We start from the raw sequence: 18,981 nt of genomic DNA, 5'->3' as shown, positions 1-18,981 counted from the left end.
AAACCACAAGAAATACAGAGTTGAGAGAGATATGTTTCACCCACAAATTACCTAAAATCCTCTGCAGTAGATTAATTGTTGAACAAGCAAAGTATGACAGAGTAGCATTGATGAGATGAAATAAAAGAACAAAGTTCAAAGGAGAAAAACTATACTTAAATTAGGACCTAGGAAGTACTATGTAAGGAAGAGTACATTGAGGGTTGGGTAGGCATGGGAAAGGCAGTGGGGTGGAGATCCTCGTCTCCATGCTGTCATGTGCAAGGAAGCTGAAGTTTGAGGAATCTGGAGGCCTGTCCAGGTTTTCACAGCTGATTATGGTGACATTAGAAATACAGGGAAATGACTTTTAGGAGTCAGAACCTAGGAATAAAAGCGAAACAAAAAAAATAACAAAATAAGTACAGACAGGAACCAGAACTTACTATGTGGAAATAAGGGAAATAATAGATGATGAGTATGGAACCAATGCTGTTTTTCTCTGTTCTGCTTTAGAGATAATGTCTTTCTTCTATATAACACTCTTTTTAGAATCTGCCTTGGTCTTTATTATTGAAGATGTTGGTCACATTATCTATCAGTCTCTTTAGAAACTAAATCTACACTTCTGCCAACTTAAAAACTCTTACTTTTTCAAATCTCACACACTAATATCATTATTGTTGAGAGCCTACTTTGTTTGGTAATGTTTACCTTCTAGTGCTCACCTGGCTTTCAAGCTATCAGGCATCCTGTTTAGATCTTAGGATGTTGGAGATGTCCTTATGGGTCCATGTATATGGCCACTCATATGGGAATTTATCTGCATTTTGGTTTTTGAATAATTCATGCCTTTGTTCACTTTTCATGCCTTTGTTCACTATTTTTCACATTATGAATTGCATTTACTTTTATTTTTCCTATTTTCTTGTACTTCAGTTCTATCTGAAGACAAATTTTAATGTGAATCAAGCATATTCAAAAGTGTCATCATGAGAGTATTTATAAATTTCACTTCAGTGTTAAAGCCATTAACTTTTACTTCTTCTCTACTCGCTATTTGGCAGTAAATAAACCAAGTAGGCCACAATCTCAAAAGAAAAGTGAAGAAAATTAATGTAACCTTTTAATTTAAAGATATTGGATTATCAGATGGTCTTCTAATTATAGGGACCTCATCAATTCTGATATCCCACTCTTCCATTTCTACCAATTTAACTTTGTTAATTCCTGCCCTATATAACTGTTTTGACCTCATAGAAACATAGTTTTCTTTCTTTCTTTCTTTTTCTTTCTCTCTTTTTCTCTCTTTCTCCCTCTGTCTCTCTCTCTCGTTCTCTCTCATTCTCTCTCTTTCTCGTTCTCTCTCTCTCTCTTTCTCTCTTCCTCTTTCTATCTCTTTCTCCTTCTCTTTCTCTTTCTCTCCTTCCTTCCTTTTTTTTTTTTTCGAGACAGAGTTTCACTCTTGTCGCCCAGGCTGGCATGCAGTGGCATGATCTCGGCTCACTGCAACCTCTGCCTCCTGGGTTCAGGTGATTCTCCTGCCTCAGCCTCCAGAGTAGCTGGGGTTACAGGCACCTGCCACAACGCCCAGCTAAGTTTTGTATTTTTGGAATAGACAGGGTTTCCTTGCCCTAGACCCTCTTCCTGCCCTCTCCAATCTGAATCCAAAGCTAGTCTTCACAATTCCCTTAATTCTCTGATGTAACCTGTTCAGTGAAACAACAGTAGTATTGTTTTTATCAATTTTTTGTTCCTTTCCCCAGTGGTATAAGCTGAAGAGAATCACATAACTGTGTAGACTGGGATATGACAAATTCATATTTTCTAACCTGATTCACATTTCTAAACTCTCACCTTTTTTCCCCAAATAGTCACTTAATGTCTGACCCCCTCAATATTCAGCAGATGGCCTTGTCTTCCTCCTGCTTCATCAAGAAAATTGAAGTCATCAACCTTGACTTCTGTTTATCTTCTATGAAAATATTTATATCTGTGCTTAATTTTGCCATCTACTTCATCCTAGAGTGAGGGGTTAAGGGGTTTTAGTTCAAGACTATCCTCTCTACCTATGCCTTGACCTTTTCCTACCTGCCTATTGCAGGGTTTCTTACCATGCCATTCCCTTTCTTTCCAGTATCTTGAAATTTTCTCTTTCCACACTAGGTCCTCCCTCTTTAGTCATAATTTAGGTTCTTCTAATCCAATTGTATCCAAAAAACATTTCTTTTTACACACACCTCCATTTACTCCTCAAAACACTAAAATATTTTGAGGGTATCATTAATCTACGGAAGGTTCTAATGTCAAGGTTGGCAACGACCTCCTTATGTCAAATCTAGTAGGTATTTTTCAGGTCTTATCTTCCTAGATCCCATTGCCATTGAGTAATGTTGATTATTTTTAATTTTGTTTTTACTTTGGCTTCTAAAATACCATAAATTTCTCAGGGTCTGTCTGTTCTCAGGTTTTCTAAGTGGAGCCCCGCATACCTTTTCTCATTGTACCTATTCTGCATAGGTCATTGTATCCACACTCAGATTCATTTTTACCCTATGAGGAAGATTTCTGTTTCTAAACTTGTGGTCTGTTTTTCTTCCTAGAGTGTAAGGCTTATTTAAGTTGGTTTCACTTTTTACATTGAGGAAATTGTAGATTTACATGCAGTTGTAATGAATAATACAGAGAGATCCCATGTACCCTTTACCCAGTTCCCTCAATAGCAACATCTTGTAAAACTACCATATAATATAAAAACTGCCATAGTGACATTGATAAAATCCAGTGATGTGACTCATAAATCCTCAGTTCTACTTGTACTTATTAGAATGTGAGTATATATATATGTGTGTGTGTATTTCATTTAATACAATTTTATCACATGCGTGGATAAAACTAGGTTTGAGTTCTAGGTACTTAGAACTCAACATGCTAAAATGCAATTTATCATCTCCCTTTCTTTAAGCCAGATCTTTCAACTATACTTACCGATGTAGTTAGTAGAATCATCAACCACACGGTTCAATCAAGCTGGAAACGTAAAGTCATCTTTGACTCTTCATTCTCCTTCACTAGTAACACAACCAATATATGATTTAGCCTTTTTACTAATAACTGACTTTGTCCCTATCTTCTCCATTCCCATTGATTTTGCCCTTTCGTAGTCTTACTTGAACTGATGCAGGAACATTCTAAATAGTCACTTTACCCATAAACTGACATGCTGTAAATTCTTCCATCACACAACTTCCAGATTTACCAATGCAAAACATAGTCTGACTGTGTCTGTCTCATGAATCAAATCCTTTAATACTGACTGTGGTGATAGATACTCTACTCCACACATGTGATAAAATTGTATTAAATGAAATACATGCGCACACACACACACATATATATACTCACATTCAAATAAGTATAAGTAGAACTGAAGATTTATGAGTAAGATCACTGGATTTTATCAATGTCACTATCGCAGTTTTTATATTATATGGTAGTTTTACAAGATGTTGCTATTGAGGGAACTGAGTAAAGTGTACATGTGATCTCTCTGTATTATTCATTACAATTGCATGTAAATCTACAATTTCTTCAATTTAAAATTTATTTAAAATATTTTGAGATATTTAAAATGTACATATCATTTATATATATTTTTAATGATATATATATCATTTAAATATATAAATATAGATCATTTAATATGTTTTGAAATATGTAAATACACACACACACTCACCACAAGTACTGACATAGCCTTTTTAAAAACATAGTATGTAAGTTTCTTCTTATCTCTCTGGCTTAATCTCCCAGCATTCTCTGCCCAAAATTTTTCACCATATTAACAGAGTTGCTTGTGATTTTCTCACACATATCAAGCTATTTTCCATTATAGTATTTTGTTTATGCTGTTGTCACAGAGTGCCCACTCTGTACCATTAGCTCTTACCTGACCTGCCTAATTTTTATCAGTTAAGACTCTTTCCTTCACATTGTTCATCTTTATGTTTTTGTAGTGCTGTCTACACTGCTAACACATTAACTGTAGGTTTGTTTTCCTGTCTTTCCTTCTATACCATCAATTCCTAGAAGATGAGACACTATTATACACCTTTTATTTCCAGTTTCCATTATGCTTCCTGGCAAATAAATCCTCTATGCATGTTTAACTTGAGCAAATGAATGTGCTATCGCAGATAGCTTAGAAATCAGCATTAATAAATCTAATACTATTAACTTCTACTGTATTACTAGACCAGAACACACATTTGAAATTTGAAGGTGATTGACTATCCTAATACAGTATTTTTTAAAATTCTTTATAACAGGAACAGTAACAATTAAGAACTTAACCAATTTTATCCTGGGATAAAATTAGTCTACTGATTATCACAAATCACATATTAAGATGATCTGCCCACATGATATTTAGATTTGGAGAATGCATCATCTGAGAAAGCTGATGTTTTCCTCCAAATATATAGGAATAAATGTTTAAAAAAATAAGTACAGCAAACTTCAGGGCTCAGCAGCAAAATGAAGCAAACAAAAATAGGATTCATTTGCAAAGTGTTCAGATATTTGCTTATTATTAAGTCTAACATACAATTCTACACTTTAATTAAGAACCACCCACACATCAAGGTAAGTAACTGGCGATAAAAAATTAAAAAATATTAGGTCCGCAGGTTTGAGTTTATTGTCCCTGAGTGTGATTCTAAGATTGTGGTTATGGGAGAGACGATTAAACTGAGGAAAAAATTTAAATTTTCTGAGCTCATTTCTGTTTCCGGGTTCTGTTTCTTACCTGCTGGTGGCAGAATGGGCAGATAATCATTTGACACTCTTACAAAATGGGTTTAATGATAGGTCAGACTTGCTGTCAGATGTAATGAGGAAATGTTTATTCTCTTTTCAGAATCTACAGAACACAGATGTTGGATAGTGGAGGTATAGAGCATAATAATACTATTAGTTAGGAAAGGAGAGCTTTGATAGAAGATGAGATTGTCTAGCATTGGAGGTCTGCCTGATTTTCTGGCAAAATTGGATTCATTACACTGCCTGAAGAAATGCCAATTGTGTAACTTGTAACATGTGCTACATATATACCTGCATGATTTTATAGATTCACTTGATGTTTTCATGATAGAGTATGCTTTAATTTAAATATTCAGTGTCATAAATACAGAAAGTATAATACTAGTTTCATTTTTGTCCTTTTAAGTTTCGTAGAAACCCCAGCTCATTTCTCTTGGAAAGAAAGTTATTACCGATCCACCATGTCCCAGAGCACACAGACAAATGAATTCCTCAGTCCAGAGGTTTTCCAGCATATCTGGGATTTTCTAGAACAGTAAGTATAAAACAAGCAAGAAATGTTATGCTTGAACTAAATAGGTATGTGGGTGGTCAAAATATTGCTTAGTAGGGTATGTTTTTTCTAGAATCAGTAGAAGTTATTTAGGAAAAGTTAATGACTCCAATGCCATCGCTTTGTTCAAAATTCAGTGGTGATTTTTTTCCATTTCTAACTCCAAAAGATCCTTACTAATCCAAGGTGATGTAATTTTGGAGGGCCTAAGCCCTTCTGCACCAAATTCACTTCCCCAATGTTTCTCTGATACTCAGAATCCATTCCTTTGGCTTGAAGACTTATCTACTTTTATAATGCAGGTATTCACTGAGAAGATAAAATACTAAATTGTGTTGTTTATACCTTGCTGTGAAAAGTATTATTATTTCTTTATTCAAAGCAGGTTTGTATAAGTGAATAAATTAAGAAAAGGTAAAAAGAGAATTTCAGCACACTGGAGACCCTTAGGAATAGAGTATAAAATACTCTATCACAGATGCAGCCATTATTTCCTGCATCATACCCAGTAATTATCTGAGGAGGGCAGAGGTCATGATCCCCATTTAACAAATGAGGGTTGGATTTGAACTGCTTGAAATTACACATTTCATAAGTGATCGAGCCAGGACTCAAACCTAGGGCTTCTAACTTCAAGAAACCAATGAGCCTTGCTGACTTTGAATTAGAAAGTACTTGTTGTTAACAACAGCATGAGTATGTTTTAGTCCCTTTCCATGCCTAACTCACTTTTTTTCTTTCCTATGTGTTAGGCCTATATGTTCAGTTCAGCCCATTGACTTGAACTTTGTGGATGAACCATCAGAAGATGGTGCGACAAATAAGATTGAGATTAGCATGGACTGTATCCGCATGCAGGACTCGGACCTCAGTGACCCCATGTGGGTGAGTGGCATGGGCTTTCTCTTCAGTCTTTGGGCCTATGCTATTTATAGCTCTGTTAAACCTATCTTTTCAATAGTGTGTAAAAAGGCTAGTGGCTCTGAATGACCAAAGCCTTTGGGAAGAGAGTCAACATTGTTAGCTGAGAGAAGATTTGGTGTGGATTATGGATTCTGGGTCTGCCTCAAATATCTATAATATATGTGTTTCCATTCGTATGGGGAGGGAGATTATTTACATCTTTTATCTTGATCATTCCCCATGTCAACCCCAATTTAGAAAAGATGGTACCAGCTCAAGGCTTTCTAGCTGGTAGGGACAGCAAAATAATATATATATATATAAATAAATTTCTGATTCATATATATATATATATATATATATATATATATTTGACAGAGTCTCACTCTGTCACCCAGGCTGGAGTGCGGAGTGCAGTGGCATGATCTCGGCTCATTGGAACCTCTGCTTCCCTGATTCAAGTGATTTTCCTGCCTCAGTCTCCCAAGTAGCTGGGATTACAGACATGCAACACCACACCTGGCTAATTTTTGTATTTTTAGTAGAGACAGGGTTTTGCCATATTGGTCAAGCTGTTCTTGAACTCCTGTCTTCCTGTGATCTGCCCACCTCAGCCTCCCAAAGTCCTGGGATTACAGGCATGAGCTACTGTGGCTGGCAAAGAATCAGATTTTAGATCTGAATCCTATCCAGAGCACTTCCTACCATAACAAGCCGCTTCTCTATCCTTCTTTAATGCAGGAGGAATTTATGCACATGAATTCTATGTGCATATGCAGGTTTAAGTACCCGGTGATAGAATAAGAGGGAAGAAAAAACTAATACATGAAACAGGCTTTTCTTGGCTATACCACTGAGTCACTCATGATCTCAGGCCCCAGTTACTCATTTATAAAGTGGTGAGATCATAGATGTTACATACTTCCCAGGTAAGCTAAGGAGTTTAATGGGTTAATCGTATTAATACACCTTTCTGAGATGTTTAGATTTCCTGTGTTTGTGCATTTTCATAATGTTGGTAGATTTTCTTTCTTTTTTTTTTAATCACTTATTTACTGCACAAGTCCTGCTATCTTTTCTACCAAAAATTTCTAGAAAAATAGTGGGGGTAAGTTAGACAGTGGGATATCATAGAGTATCTGTTGACAAGATTAAGGGGAATTATTTTAAAATGGCTTACCTTGTTTGATATGTTTTCTTGGAATTTTTGCTGTGTACATTTGGATATAGAATATACTGCTTAATATTGGGAGGAAGTCAAGTGGAGAAAGGCAAGAGGAAACAAAAAATGAAAGTTATAACTCGGCAAATACATAGATGCTTTGTCACTAATTTGATTAGGGAAAAATACATTTTTTCATTGGCCCCTTTCATTCCAATACAGATATAGTTCTCAATCCTTGAGCCAGTGAAATGAAACTATCAAATAATTCCAAGGGGCAGGTCATTCAAGGCCTTGGAATATGTCATAATTCAACATAAATATGTGTAAACTCTGATTTGACAGTTAAAAATTAGGACATTCCCAATTCTCATAAAATATCATCTCTTAAGTTGATGGATAGGATCCGCTTAGGAAAACCTGTTATTCTCTCCAGGGATTTTCTGTTCTGAGTCTTGGACTCATAAAAGTTGGCAAAAAGTTAAAGAAGTTAAAAAATGAAGAATTTTCTCTTACACACTGAAGCATGTAGTTTTTTGCTTGTGTTTTGAATTTTGTTTTTTTTATGAGCAGAGTCTCCCTCTGTCTCCCAGGCTGGATTGCAGTGGTATAATCTAGGCTCACTGCAACCTCCGCCTCCTGGCTTCAAGCGATTCTCCTGCCTCAGCCTCCCAAGTAGCTGGGGTTACAGGTATGTGCCACCACACCCCGCTAATTTTTGTATTTTTAGTAGAGACGGGGTTTCACCATGTTGGCCAGGCTGGTCTCGAACTTCTGACCTCAGGTGATCCACCCAACTCGGCCTCCTAAAGTGCTGGGATTACAGGTGTGAGCCACTACACCCATTTCTAGCATGTAGCTTCTTAATGTGCCATGTTGTTTCTTACTTCCTTGTATTCTTGGAAATGTTCTCCTGGAAGATACCATTCACATTTTTTCTCCTCTCTGGATAATTCTTCTTTGCCCCGTAATGCCTAATAATTACTTCTTACACAGTGTTGTAGTTGTTTATTTGTCCTAAAGGAGGACAGGGCTGTGCTTGTCATGCCCAGTGCTTGAATGTACATAATGGGTCCCCATAGAAGGAGATTCAGAAAGAGCCAAAAGACAAAATGAAAACAAATGAGGTTTTGCCAGTGAGGTAAACGAAATAGGGCACTTGGAGGCATCTGTATTGAAAGGAATGTAAAGGTAGAGTGAGAAAGAATTTAACGGAGTAAACTTGCCTCTCTGTGGCTGCTCTGTCAGTGCAAAAAAAAAAAAAAAAAAAAAAAAAACCCTATGACTATTCCAACATTTTTATATTCTCATATATGTCCATGTGTCAAGGCCACAAAAATGGAGTTGGATAACAAGAATGGAAAAATGGTAAACTTACCCAGGATGTTAATGGCTAGTGTTCTGGTTTAGAAAGTAAGGAGTAGGATCCTTTTAGATTTTTAGTCTTTCTGAACTGCTACAACAACTGGTGTGAGGCTCTTTTGTTCCTGTTACTTGGTAGCGTATTTTCTTTACTCTTTTCCATGTATAGGTTAATAGCTAAATAATTCCTAAAGTCTGCAAATAAACTACTTTCCTCTTAAATACAATATTCATTAAGTGAGGATCTTAGCCAAGCATTCTCTTACTATACAAGAAATAGGAACTTATGGACATGAAAAAATATGTCAGATTCTTAGAGACAGAAATCTTGAAATTGAGAAATTTAACCCACTTTTACTGATTTTTTGATACAACCTAAACATTGATAACTAGTCATGAAATGGAGTCACCATGTTTTGTTCTGATTGTTAGCAAAGGATATTTGAATGGCAGAGAATGTGTGCCTTTTTAATTCGAATTATTTTAATATCACTGAAAAATGAACTCCATTGGGTTAGTAAATAAAGGTGAGCGGAGTCTCTCCAAACAATTTGACATTTCAGTCTGTTGTCAAGGAACTTCCAGGTTCTAGATTCTGTTATCCAGTATGTTAGTTTAGGCCAGGTGCATAGGCTCAAGCCTGTAATCTCAGCACTTTGGGAGGCCAAGGCAGGTGGATCACCTGAGGTCAGGAGTTCGAGACCAGCCTGGCCAACATGGTGAAACCCCATCTCTACTAAAAATACAAAAATTAGCCGAACGTGTTGGTGGGTGCCTGTAGTCCCAGACACTCAGGAGGCTGAGGCAGGAGAATCACTTGAGCCTGGGAGGTAGAGTTTGCAGTGAGCCAAAATTGTGCCATTGTACTCCAGCCTGGGCAACAAGAGCAAAATTCCATCTCAAAAAAAGAAAAAGAAAAAGAATATGTTACTTTATATCCCATGTTTGTATTATTCATAGACTGTGTAAGCATGCCTGTCATGTCTTCACGAGGTAGATAATAATATTAACACTTAAAAGTTCTCCCAGAATGATTGATGCTAACTACATAACTCTTACTTTTGCAATTTTTTTTTATTCTTTGTAAACTTTGAAGGAAACCCTTTTAACCTGTATCAGATTTTTCCCTAGGGAGTTGGTGGTAATTATTTAAAACTATTCCTTTTTATAAATACTTGTTGAATCATCCCAGATATATGTGAGGAGGCTTCAGCTCTAAGTATCAAAAGACCAATATCTATGTAGCCTATTTGTGTCTGGAAAGGCTTAGGCAACAGCTCTTAGCATAATGCCCTACATCTTACATAATCCAAGATTCATAGATATATCAAGCACATACAGTAGGTCTAGTCATAATAATTTTACACCTATGATCTTTGTGACACAGATCATGATCTCTATCCTTGAGAAGATGATAACACAGCAGAAAAGGCAAATGTGTATAAAATTATCTATGAAAAGTAGTTAGATATATGTGTTTATGTGCTTTTATAAGGCATAGAAAAAGGAATGATTTAGTGTGCCTGAAATTGGCAACACATTGCAGAGAAAGCAATTTTCTATTTAGGCCTGAAAATATGAATCAAATTGATCAAAACAGGGAAAGGAAAAATAATCAGGTTTGGGTATAAAAATAATTGACTATAAAAACATAATGTGAAGCTCATAAGTATTAAAAGATAAGACTAAAAACTTGGCTAAAGTTCATATTAAAAAGACATAAACTTTAAAAATTGTAATTCATGACAAAAGCTTAATAAACCCAATAAACTAAGTATTCAAAATTTAATAAGAGAGATAAATTTCCCCAATTGGAAAAAGATATAGGCAATTCACAAATGATTAATGTACAAATGTTTAACAGATTCGAAGTGTTCAAACTCTCCACTAATAAAAAATTGGGGAATTGAAATAATGAGGTTAATTATTATATCTTTCTGATCAGCAAAAATTTTAATGATAATAACCAATGCTGGTGAGATTGCTGAGAAACAGGCAACCTTTTCATTTCTTATGAGAGTATAAATTGAAATCATATATTGGAAGGCAATTTGTCCACTCTAATTTATTTAATTTTAAAGACACTTTCCCTTTGGCCTGTAAGTTCCAGTTTTAGGTATTTATTCCACAAAACTATTCAAATGTAAATAAGGACCTACACACACACACACACACACACACACACACAGAGAGAGAGAGAGAGAGAGAGAGAGAGAGAAACGAAGGCTTCATTGCAGCATTGTTTAAAATAACTAAAATGGGAAGTCCAGGTAAAATTGTATAGCCTTTAAAGTTTTAGAAAGGAGTCTTCGAAGTGGTTGACTGGATTCATCATATGCATCTGCTCCATGGAGAGGAGCTAAAATGGCAAGTAGATGGTCACATTTTGAATAGATCATCTAAGGGAGAAAACTGGAATTCACTGAAAAGTCACAGGAAGCACCAAAAAAAGAAAGGAAAGGGAAGTGAGGGCTCGCTGGGAGCCTGGAGAGGCTCCCTAATGTTGGGCAAGGGTAAGTGGGAGACCCCTCACAGTCCACATTCCCACCACAGGCTCCTATAGTGCTAGCCAAAGAAGAACCCTTTGACCATCATGGACCCTGAGACTAATATAAGGAGCTGAAGACCACTCAACAGTATTGCTTGTGAGAGAGAGAGAGCTCATGCTGAATCCCACAAACCTCTGAGTCCTCAGCAGCTGCAGCATGACACCATTTCAAAGACCCAGCCCTCACCAGACTGCATCCTACCCTGATGCCCAACAGCCCATGCATCTCCACATCCTTGAAGCACCATTGACATCCCCTGGCTGGATTGGCTGCCACCAAGACTGAGGCAAGAGCCACAGGCAGTGACCCCTTTATCCCACAACAGAGTAGCAGCCACACATTTTCATGTACCTCAGGATAAATTTCACTGCCCACAGCTGCTGCCACTGTGGTGGGGCTGAGATGCAAGCAAAGTACACACTCTCAAAGCAGCTCTTTCCTTCCCAGTAGGAGGGCCATGGTGTAGCTGCTGTGGCCCTTACCTTAACGTTGTACTGGCCTTCCAGGGGATCACCCTGCTTCTGCTTACCACAACCAGTGCCCGCACACACCACCAGGGGGCCTAAGGACAGGTTCGCCCAGCTCGGCCCTACCCCTCAGTCCCCAGGAACACCATCCAGGGGCCTGAAGATTGCTCACTTCAGTATACCACCATTGGCACCTGAGCATTCCTTCTGGTCATGCCCACCCAAACACTGCTGCTACCACCATAACTGCCACCAACTTACACACATCACCTGCAGGCCTGGGGGCTGGCCCACTCAGGCTGGCACAGCCACTGTCAATACCAGTGTGGAAGATTTGGGTCCCAGAGGGTTGCCTCGCCACTGCAAATGAGATTACCCATGACATGCCAGCCCCCCAGGGGCTCAAGAACGTGCCTACCCATCTACTTACCACTGCCGTTTGAACCGCCTGAGCAAGCCACCTGGGGGCCCCAAAATTGGCTTGCCTGGATTCACTAGCAATGGTACCAGTGTACACTGCCCTAGGGTCCAAGGACAGGCACACTCAGCCCGCTACTGCTACTGCAGGTGTCCAAAGGCTGGCCTACCTGGTGTCCAAACCCCAGCAAAAGTTTACTACAGCCTCCACTAACAACCACACCCTAAGCCATGAAGAAAATAATAGACACTGCTGATGCTGTTTACAACTGAAGATATTATACAGAGGCTACAGGACAGTACATACTGAGAATAGAAGCCAAAATTTCCTACTCATCTAATTTCATAGATAACATTTTTAGGAAAATGTCCTCCTCTATGAAAGCAAATTCAAAAAACTTATAAGAAATGATTATTCTACCAGATGTGCATATACCAATATAAAGACACAGGAAGCATGAAAAAGCAGGAAAATATGACACCATCAAAGGAACACAATAATTCTCTAGCAATAAATCCCAGTTTTAAAAATTTTAAAACTCATTTAAAAAATTATTAAAGTCATAAAATAAATTCAAAATATTGATACTAAGAAATACAGTGAGACGTAGGAGAATACCAAAAAGCAATAGAAGTCAGAAAGATAATTCAGGATATAAATGAGACATTTACCAAAGAGATAGATATCATTAATAGAACCAAACAGGCTGAGCGCAGTGGCTCATGCCTATAATCCCAGCACCTCAGGAGGCCGAGGCGGACAGATCACGAGGTCAAGAGATTGAGACCATCCTGGTCAACATGGTGAAACCCTGTCTCTCCTAAAAACACAAAAATTAGCTGGGTGTGGTGGCATATGCCTGTAATCCCAACTACTTGGGAGGCTGAGATAGGAGAATTACTTCAACCTGGGAGGCAGAGGTTGCAGTGAGCCAGGATCGCACCATTGCACTCCAGCCTGGGTGACAAAAGCGAAACTCTGTCTCAAAAAAAAAAAAAAAAAGAGACATTCAGAAACTGAAGAATTTACTAAGTGAAACACAAAATACATTTGAAAACTTCAGCAATAGACTAGATCAACCAGAAGAAAGGATCTCAGAAATTGAATACAGGTTTTTAAAAAATAACCCAGTTAGATAAAAATGAAAACAGAAGAATAAAAGAAAATAAAGATCAAAGCAAACATAACATATAAGATACCACAAAGGGATAAAACATTAGAATTTTTGGTGTTTCTGAATCAAATGAAAGGATTAGAAAACCTATTTAACAAAATAATTCATAAAAACTTCCCAAGTCTAGCAAGATATTAATATATCCACATATAAGGTTCAGAGCTCTCTAAATAGACACAGTTCAGAAAGGTTTTCTCTACAGCACATTATAGTCAAACTTTCAAAAGGCAAAGAGAGAATTCTAAAAGCAGCAAAAAAAAAAAAAAAAGAGTAAATAAAACTTTAGTCACTTATAAAGAGACTCCCATCAGACAAAGGGTGGGTTGCTCAGCAGAAACCCACAGGCCAGGAGCAAAGAGAATGATATATTCTAAGTGCTGAAAGAAAAAAATGTTTGCCAAGGATATACTCAACAAAGTTATCCTTCATTAATGAAGAAGATATACTCTTTCCCTATAAGCCAAAGATGAGAGAATTTATTGCTACTAGACTGGCCTACAAGAAATGCTTAAGAGAATTCTATTCCCTGGAAACAAGGGAAGGATATTTACCATCAAGAAAACACATAAAAATATAAATAACACTGATACAACAAACACAAAAACAAGGAAAAGTCTCAAATGTTAACATTACAGAAAACAACCAAATCACAATTATGAAAAAAATAAAAAAGGATAATCAAAGCATATGTAACATATAACATAAAGTGACCAACTGTTAGAGAAGGAAGGGAACAAAGACTACACAAAAGCAGTAATTAATGGCAGGTATAAGTCCTCATATATTAATAACAACCTTCAATCTAAATGGAATATACTTTCCACTCAAAAGATACAGACTGAATAGATTTTTTAAAAGACCCAAATATAGTATGTATTATATATTATATAAATATAATATATTAATATAATATATATACACACATACACACGCAAAACAAACTCATCTCACCTGGAAAGACATACATAGATTGAAAGATGGAAGAAGAAATGGAAGAAAAGGAATGAAAAAAGGCATTTCACGCATATAGAAACCAAACACTAGCAGGACTAGCTACGCTTCTGTCAGATAAAACAGATTGTAAGGAAAAAAAAAGAAACAAAGGTCATTATGTAATAATAAAGTAATCAATTTAGCAAGGGGATATAACAATTCTAAATATTTATGTACTCAACACCGGAGCACCCATAAATATAAAGCATATATTATTAGATCTAAAGGCAGAGAAAGACTTCAGTACAATAATAGTTGGAAACTTCAACACTACACTCTCAGCATTAGACAAATCATCTAGAAAGTTAACAAACAAATATGGGATTTAAACTGCACAGTGGACCAAATTGCCCTAATGGACATTTACGGAACATGTTTTCCAACAGCTATGGAGTTTACATTCTTATCAGCACAAGGAACATTCTCAAAGATAGATCATATATTAGGACACAAAATAGGTCTCAAAAATTTTTTAAAAATTGAAATTACATCAAGTTTCTTCATAGACAACAATGGAATAAAACTAGAAAAACAATAGCAAGAGGAACTTTGTAAATTGTACAGATACGGGCAAATTAAATAACATGTTTCTAATCATTGGGTCAAGAAAGAGGAAATTAAAAAATTTCCTGAAACAAATGAAAATTGAAACACAACGTATAAAAAACCTATGAGATACAACCAAAGCAGTGCTAACAGGGAAGTTTATAGTAATAAATGCCTGTGATCAATAAGGTAAAAAGATTTCACATAAGTAATCCCACAATGTACCTTAAGGAAATGGAAAGGCAAGTACAAACCAGATAGAAGATTAGTAGAAAGAAAGAAATAGTAAAGATCAGAGCAAAACTAAACAAAATACAGACTAAAAAAAATTGCAAAGGACAAATAAAACCAAAAGTTGGCTTTTTGAAAAGATAAACAAAATTGATAAACCACTTGCTAGACTAACCCAGATAAAAATAGAGAAGACTTAAGCAAAATCAGAAATGAAAAATATATCACAGACAGGCAAAAGATCATCAGAGATTATAATGAACAACTATATACTAAGAAACTGGAAAACCAATGAGAAATTGACAAGTTCCTGGACACATTGCAACCTACTAAGGTTGAATAAGGAATAAATAGAAGACCTGAACAGACCAATAACAAGTCATGAGATTGAATCAGTAACCCACATGTAAAAAGTCCAGTACTAGATGGCTTCACTACCAAATTCTACCAAACTTTCAAAGAACTAGCACCAATTATTCTCAAACTATTTCAAAGAATTGAAGAGGTGGGCATTGTCTTTAACACATTCTATGAGGCTAGCATTAACCTGATACTGAGACCAGACAAGGACATAAAAAGAAGAAAAAAAAAAACAACTATAAACCATATTCCTGATGAACATAGATGCAAAAATGTTCAGCAAAATACTAGCAAACTGAACCAATAGCACATTGAAAAAGTGATACATCAGGATCAAGTAGGATGTATCCCAGAAATGTAAGGATGATTCAACATATGCAAATCTATAAATGTAATACATCAATAGGATGAAAGATGAAAACCATATGATGATCCCTATAGATAAAAAAAAGCATTTGATAAAATTTAACATCTCTTTATGGTAAAGAAAACTCTCAATAAACTAGGCATAGGCGAAACATGCCTCTACATAATGATGGCTATATTTAATCCACAGCTAACATCACACTGAATGGGGAGATGCTAAAAGCCTTTCCTCTAAGAACTGGAACAAGAAAAGGCCACTTCTAGCACTCCTATTTAACATCGCACTGAAAGTCCTAGTCAGAGAAGTAAAGCAAGAGAAGGAAATAAAAGGCATGCAGACTGGAAAAGAGGAAGTCAAATTGTTTGTCTTTGCTGATGATATATCTGAGAAAACCTACACTCATCCTAAAACCTCTTAGATTTGATAAATGAATTCAATATAGTTGCAGGATACAAAATCAAAATACAAAAATCGGTAGCATTTCTATACATCGATAACAAACTAGCTGAGAAAGCAATAAAGAAGGCAATTTCATTTACAATAACAACAAAAGTAAAATACCTAGGAGTAAATTTAACCAAGAAGGCAAAATATCTCTACAAAGAAAACTACAAAAGAAGAAGAAGAGGAAGAGGAAGAGGAGGAGGAGAAGGAAGAGGAGGAACAAAGAGGGAGGAGGAGGAGGAGGAAGAAATGCAACAACATTCCATGCTCATGGATGGGAAGAATGAAAATGGTTAAAATGACCATGCTGCCCAAAGCAATCTATAGATTCAAAGCAGTTCCTATCGAAATGCCAATATTATTTTTCACAGAAAAGAAAAATCCTAGAAATCATACGGAACAAAAAAGAGCTCAAATATCCAAAGCATTCTAGAGCAAAAAGAACAAAACTGGAGGCATCACATTAACTGGCTTTAAAATATATTACAAGCCTAAAGTAACCAACAGAGCATGACACTGGTATAAAAACAGATATAGACCAATGGGACATAATAGGAAATCCAAAAATAAATTCAATATTTCCGGCTGATTTTCAACAAGCGCACAAATAACATACATTGGGAAAAGGACACACTCTTCAATAAGTGGTACTGGGAAAACTGGATATTCATATGCAGAAGAATGAAACTGGATCCCAACTCTCATCACATACAAAAATCAGCACAGATAAGACTTACATGTAAGATCTAAAAGCTATAAACCACTAGAAGAAGACACAGAACACTTCAGAATGTTGGTCTAGGTGGAGATTTTTATGGATAAGCCCTCAAAAGAAAAGACAAAAAAAAAATAGACAAATGGGACTATTTAAACTAAAAATGAGGCTATTAAACTAAAAAGCTTCTGCACAGCAAAGAAAGCAATTAACAGAATGAAGAAACACCTGCTGAATGGAAGAAAATATTTGAAATTATCCATCCGCCTTGGGACTAATATCCAGAATATATGAGGAACTCAAGTCAACAGTAAAAATAATCCTGTAAAAATGAGATTACTGATATCAAAAGATATGAAAAGACATTTTTTTTAAAAATGTAAAAATGGCCAATAACTATATGAAATCGTCAGCATCACTAATCATCAGGTAAATGCAAATCAAAATCAAAATGGGATATCATCTTATCCCAGTTAGCTTATTTTTCAAATGACAAAAAATAACAGATGTTATTGAGGATGCAGAGAAAAGGGAACTCTTACTCACTATTGATAGGAATGTCAATTAATATAACCACTACAGAAAATAGTATGGAGATTTCTCAAAAATTTAAAAACTATCATAAAATCCAGAAATCTCACTACTAAATATTTATCCAAAGGAAAAGAAATCAGTATATCAAGAAGGATACATGCACTTACATGTTTATTGCAATATTATTCACCTATGTGTCCATCAATTAATAAACACAATTTGGTGTATATATACACAATGGAATACTATTCAGCTATAAAAAAGGAATGAAGGCCAGCCAGGCAGTGGCTCACGCCTGGAATCCCAGCACTTTGGGAGCCCACGGCAGGTGGATCACGAGGTCAGGAGATCGAGACCATCCTGGCTAACAAGGTGAAACCCGGTCCCTACTAAAAATACAAAAAAATTAGCCAGGCGTGGCGGCGGGCGCCTATAGTCCCAGCTACTTGGGAGACTGAGGCAGGAGAATCACTTGAACCTGGGAGACAGAGCTTGCAGTGAGCCGAGATCCCACCACTGCACTCCAGCCTGGGCGACAGAACGAGACTCTGTCTCAGGAAAAAAAAAAAAGGAATGAAATATTTTCATTTGCAGCTACATGGATGGAACTGGGAGTCATTATGCTAAGTGAAATAAGGCACAGACAGACAAATATTGTAAGTTCTCACTCATAAGTAGGAGCTTAAAAATTTATCTCATGGAAGTAGAGAGTAGAATGGTAAATAGCAGAGGCTGGGTAGAATGTGTTGTTGGAAAGGGGTGATGAAAAGAGATTGGTCAATGTGTACAAACATACATTATAGAAAAGCAGAATAGGGTGGCTATGATTACCAACAATATATTATATATTTCAAAGTAGATAAAGGAGAGGACTTGAAATGTTCTCAACACACAAAAATGATAAATACTCAAGGTATTGAATACTCCAGAAATACTAAATTGATCACTACACATTCTATGCGTGTAACAAAATAGCATATGTATCCCATAAACATGTAAAATATTATGTATCAATTAAAAAATATTGAGGATCCCAAAAGGTAATAAAACTTTGGACTCTGATAGGAAGGAAACTATAAAGCAAATAATAGTTAACCCCACCGTTGAGAGACGATAGTAGTAGTTATGATGTGTAGTCGTTTTTATCTTGATCATATTGTTTATGATCCTTGGTGGAACTTCTGTATTTGTTTGGTATAAAGTGCCTTTTATTTTTATTATTTTTATTTTTTTATTATACTTTCAGTTCTAGGGTACATGTGCACCACGCGCAGGTTTGTTACATAGGTATACATGTGCCATGTTGGTTTGCTGCACCCATCAACTTGTCATTTATATTAAGTATTTCTCCTAATGTTATCCCTACCCTAGGCTCCCACCTGCTGACAGACCCTGGTGTGTGA

General features: G+C 36.3%; 1 protein-coding gene across 8 annotated transcripts in view; it reads left to right on the top strand.

Moving 5' to 3' along the window:
• The window catches only part of TP63 (tumor protein p63), a 265,967-nt gene that overhangs the window by 101,403 nt on the left and 145,583 nt on the right, over positions 1-18,981 (top strand). For all 8 annotated transcript variants that reach the window (XM_015444930.3, XM_005545418.5, XM_015444929.4 and 5 more), the window contains exons 2-3: positions 5,207-5,335; positions 6,106-6,238. In XM_015444930.3, the coding sequence (XP_015300416.1) occupies positions 5,207-5,335; positions 6,106-6,238 (262 nt within the window). The remainder of the gene's footprint in view (positions 1-5,206; positions 5,336-6,105; positions 6,239-18,981) is intronic.

The sequence above is a fragment of the Macaca fascicularis genome, chromosome 2 (genome assembly GCF_037993035.2).
Source record: "Macaca fascicularis isolate 582-1 chromosome 2, T2T-MFA8v1.1".
In the NCBI taxonomy this organism is placed as follows: Eukaryota; Metazoa; Chordata; class Mammalia; order Primates; family Cercopithecidae; genus Macaca; species Macaca fascicularis.
Note: the sequence above shows the minus strand (reverse complement) of the source record. Positions and strands in the feature narration are given on the sequence as shown.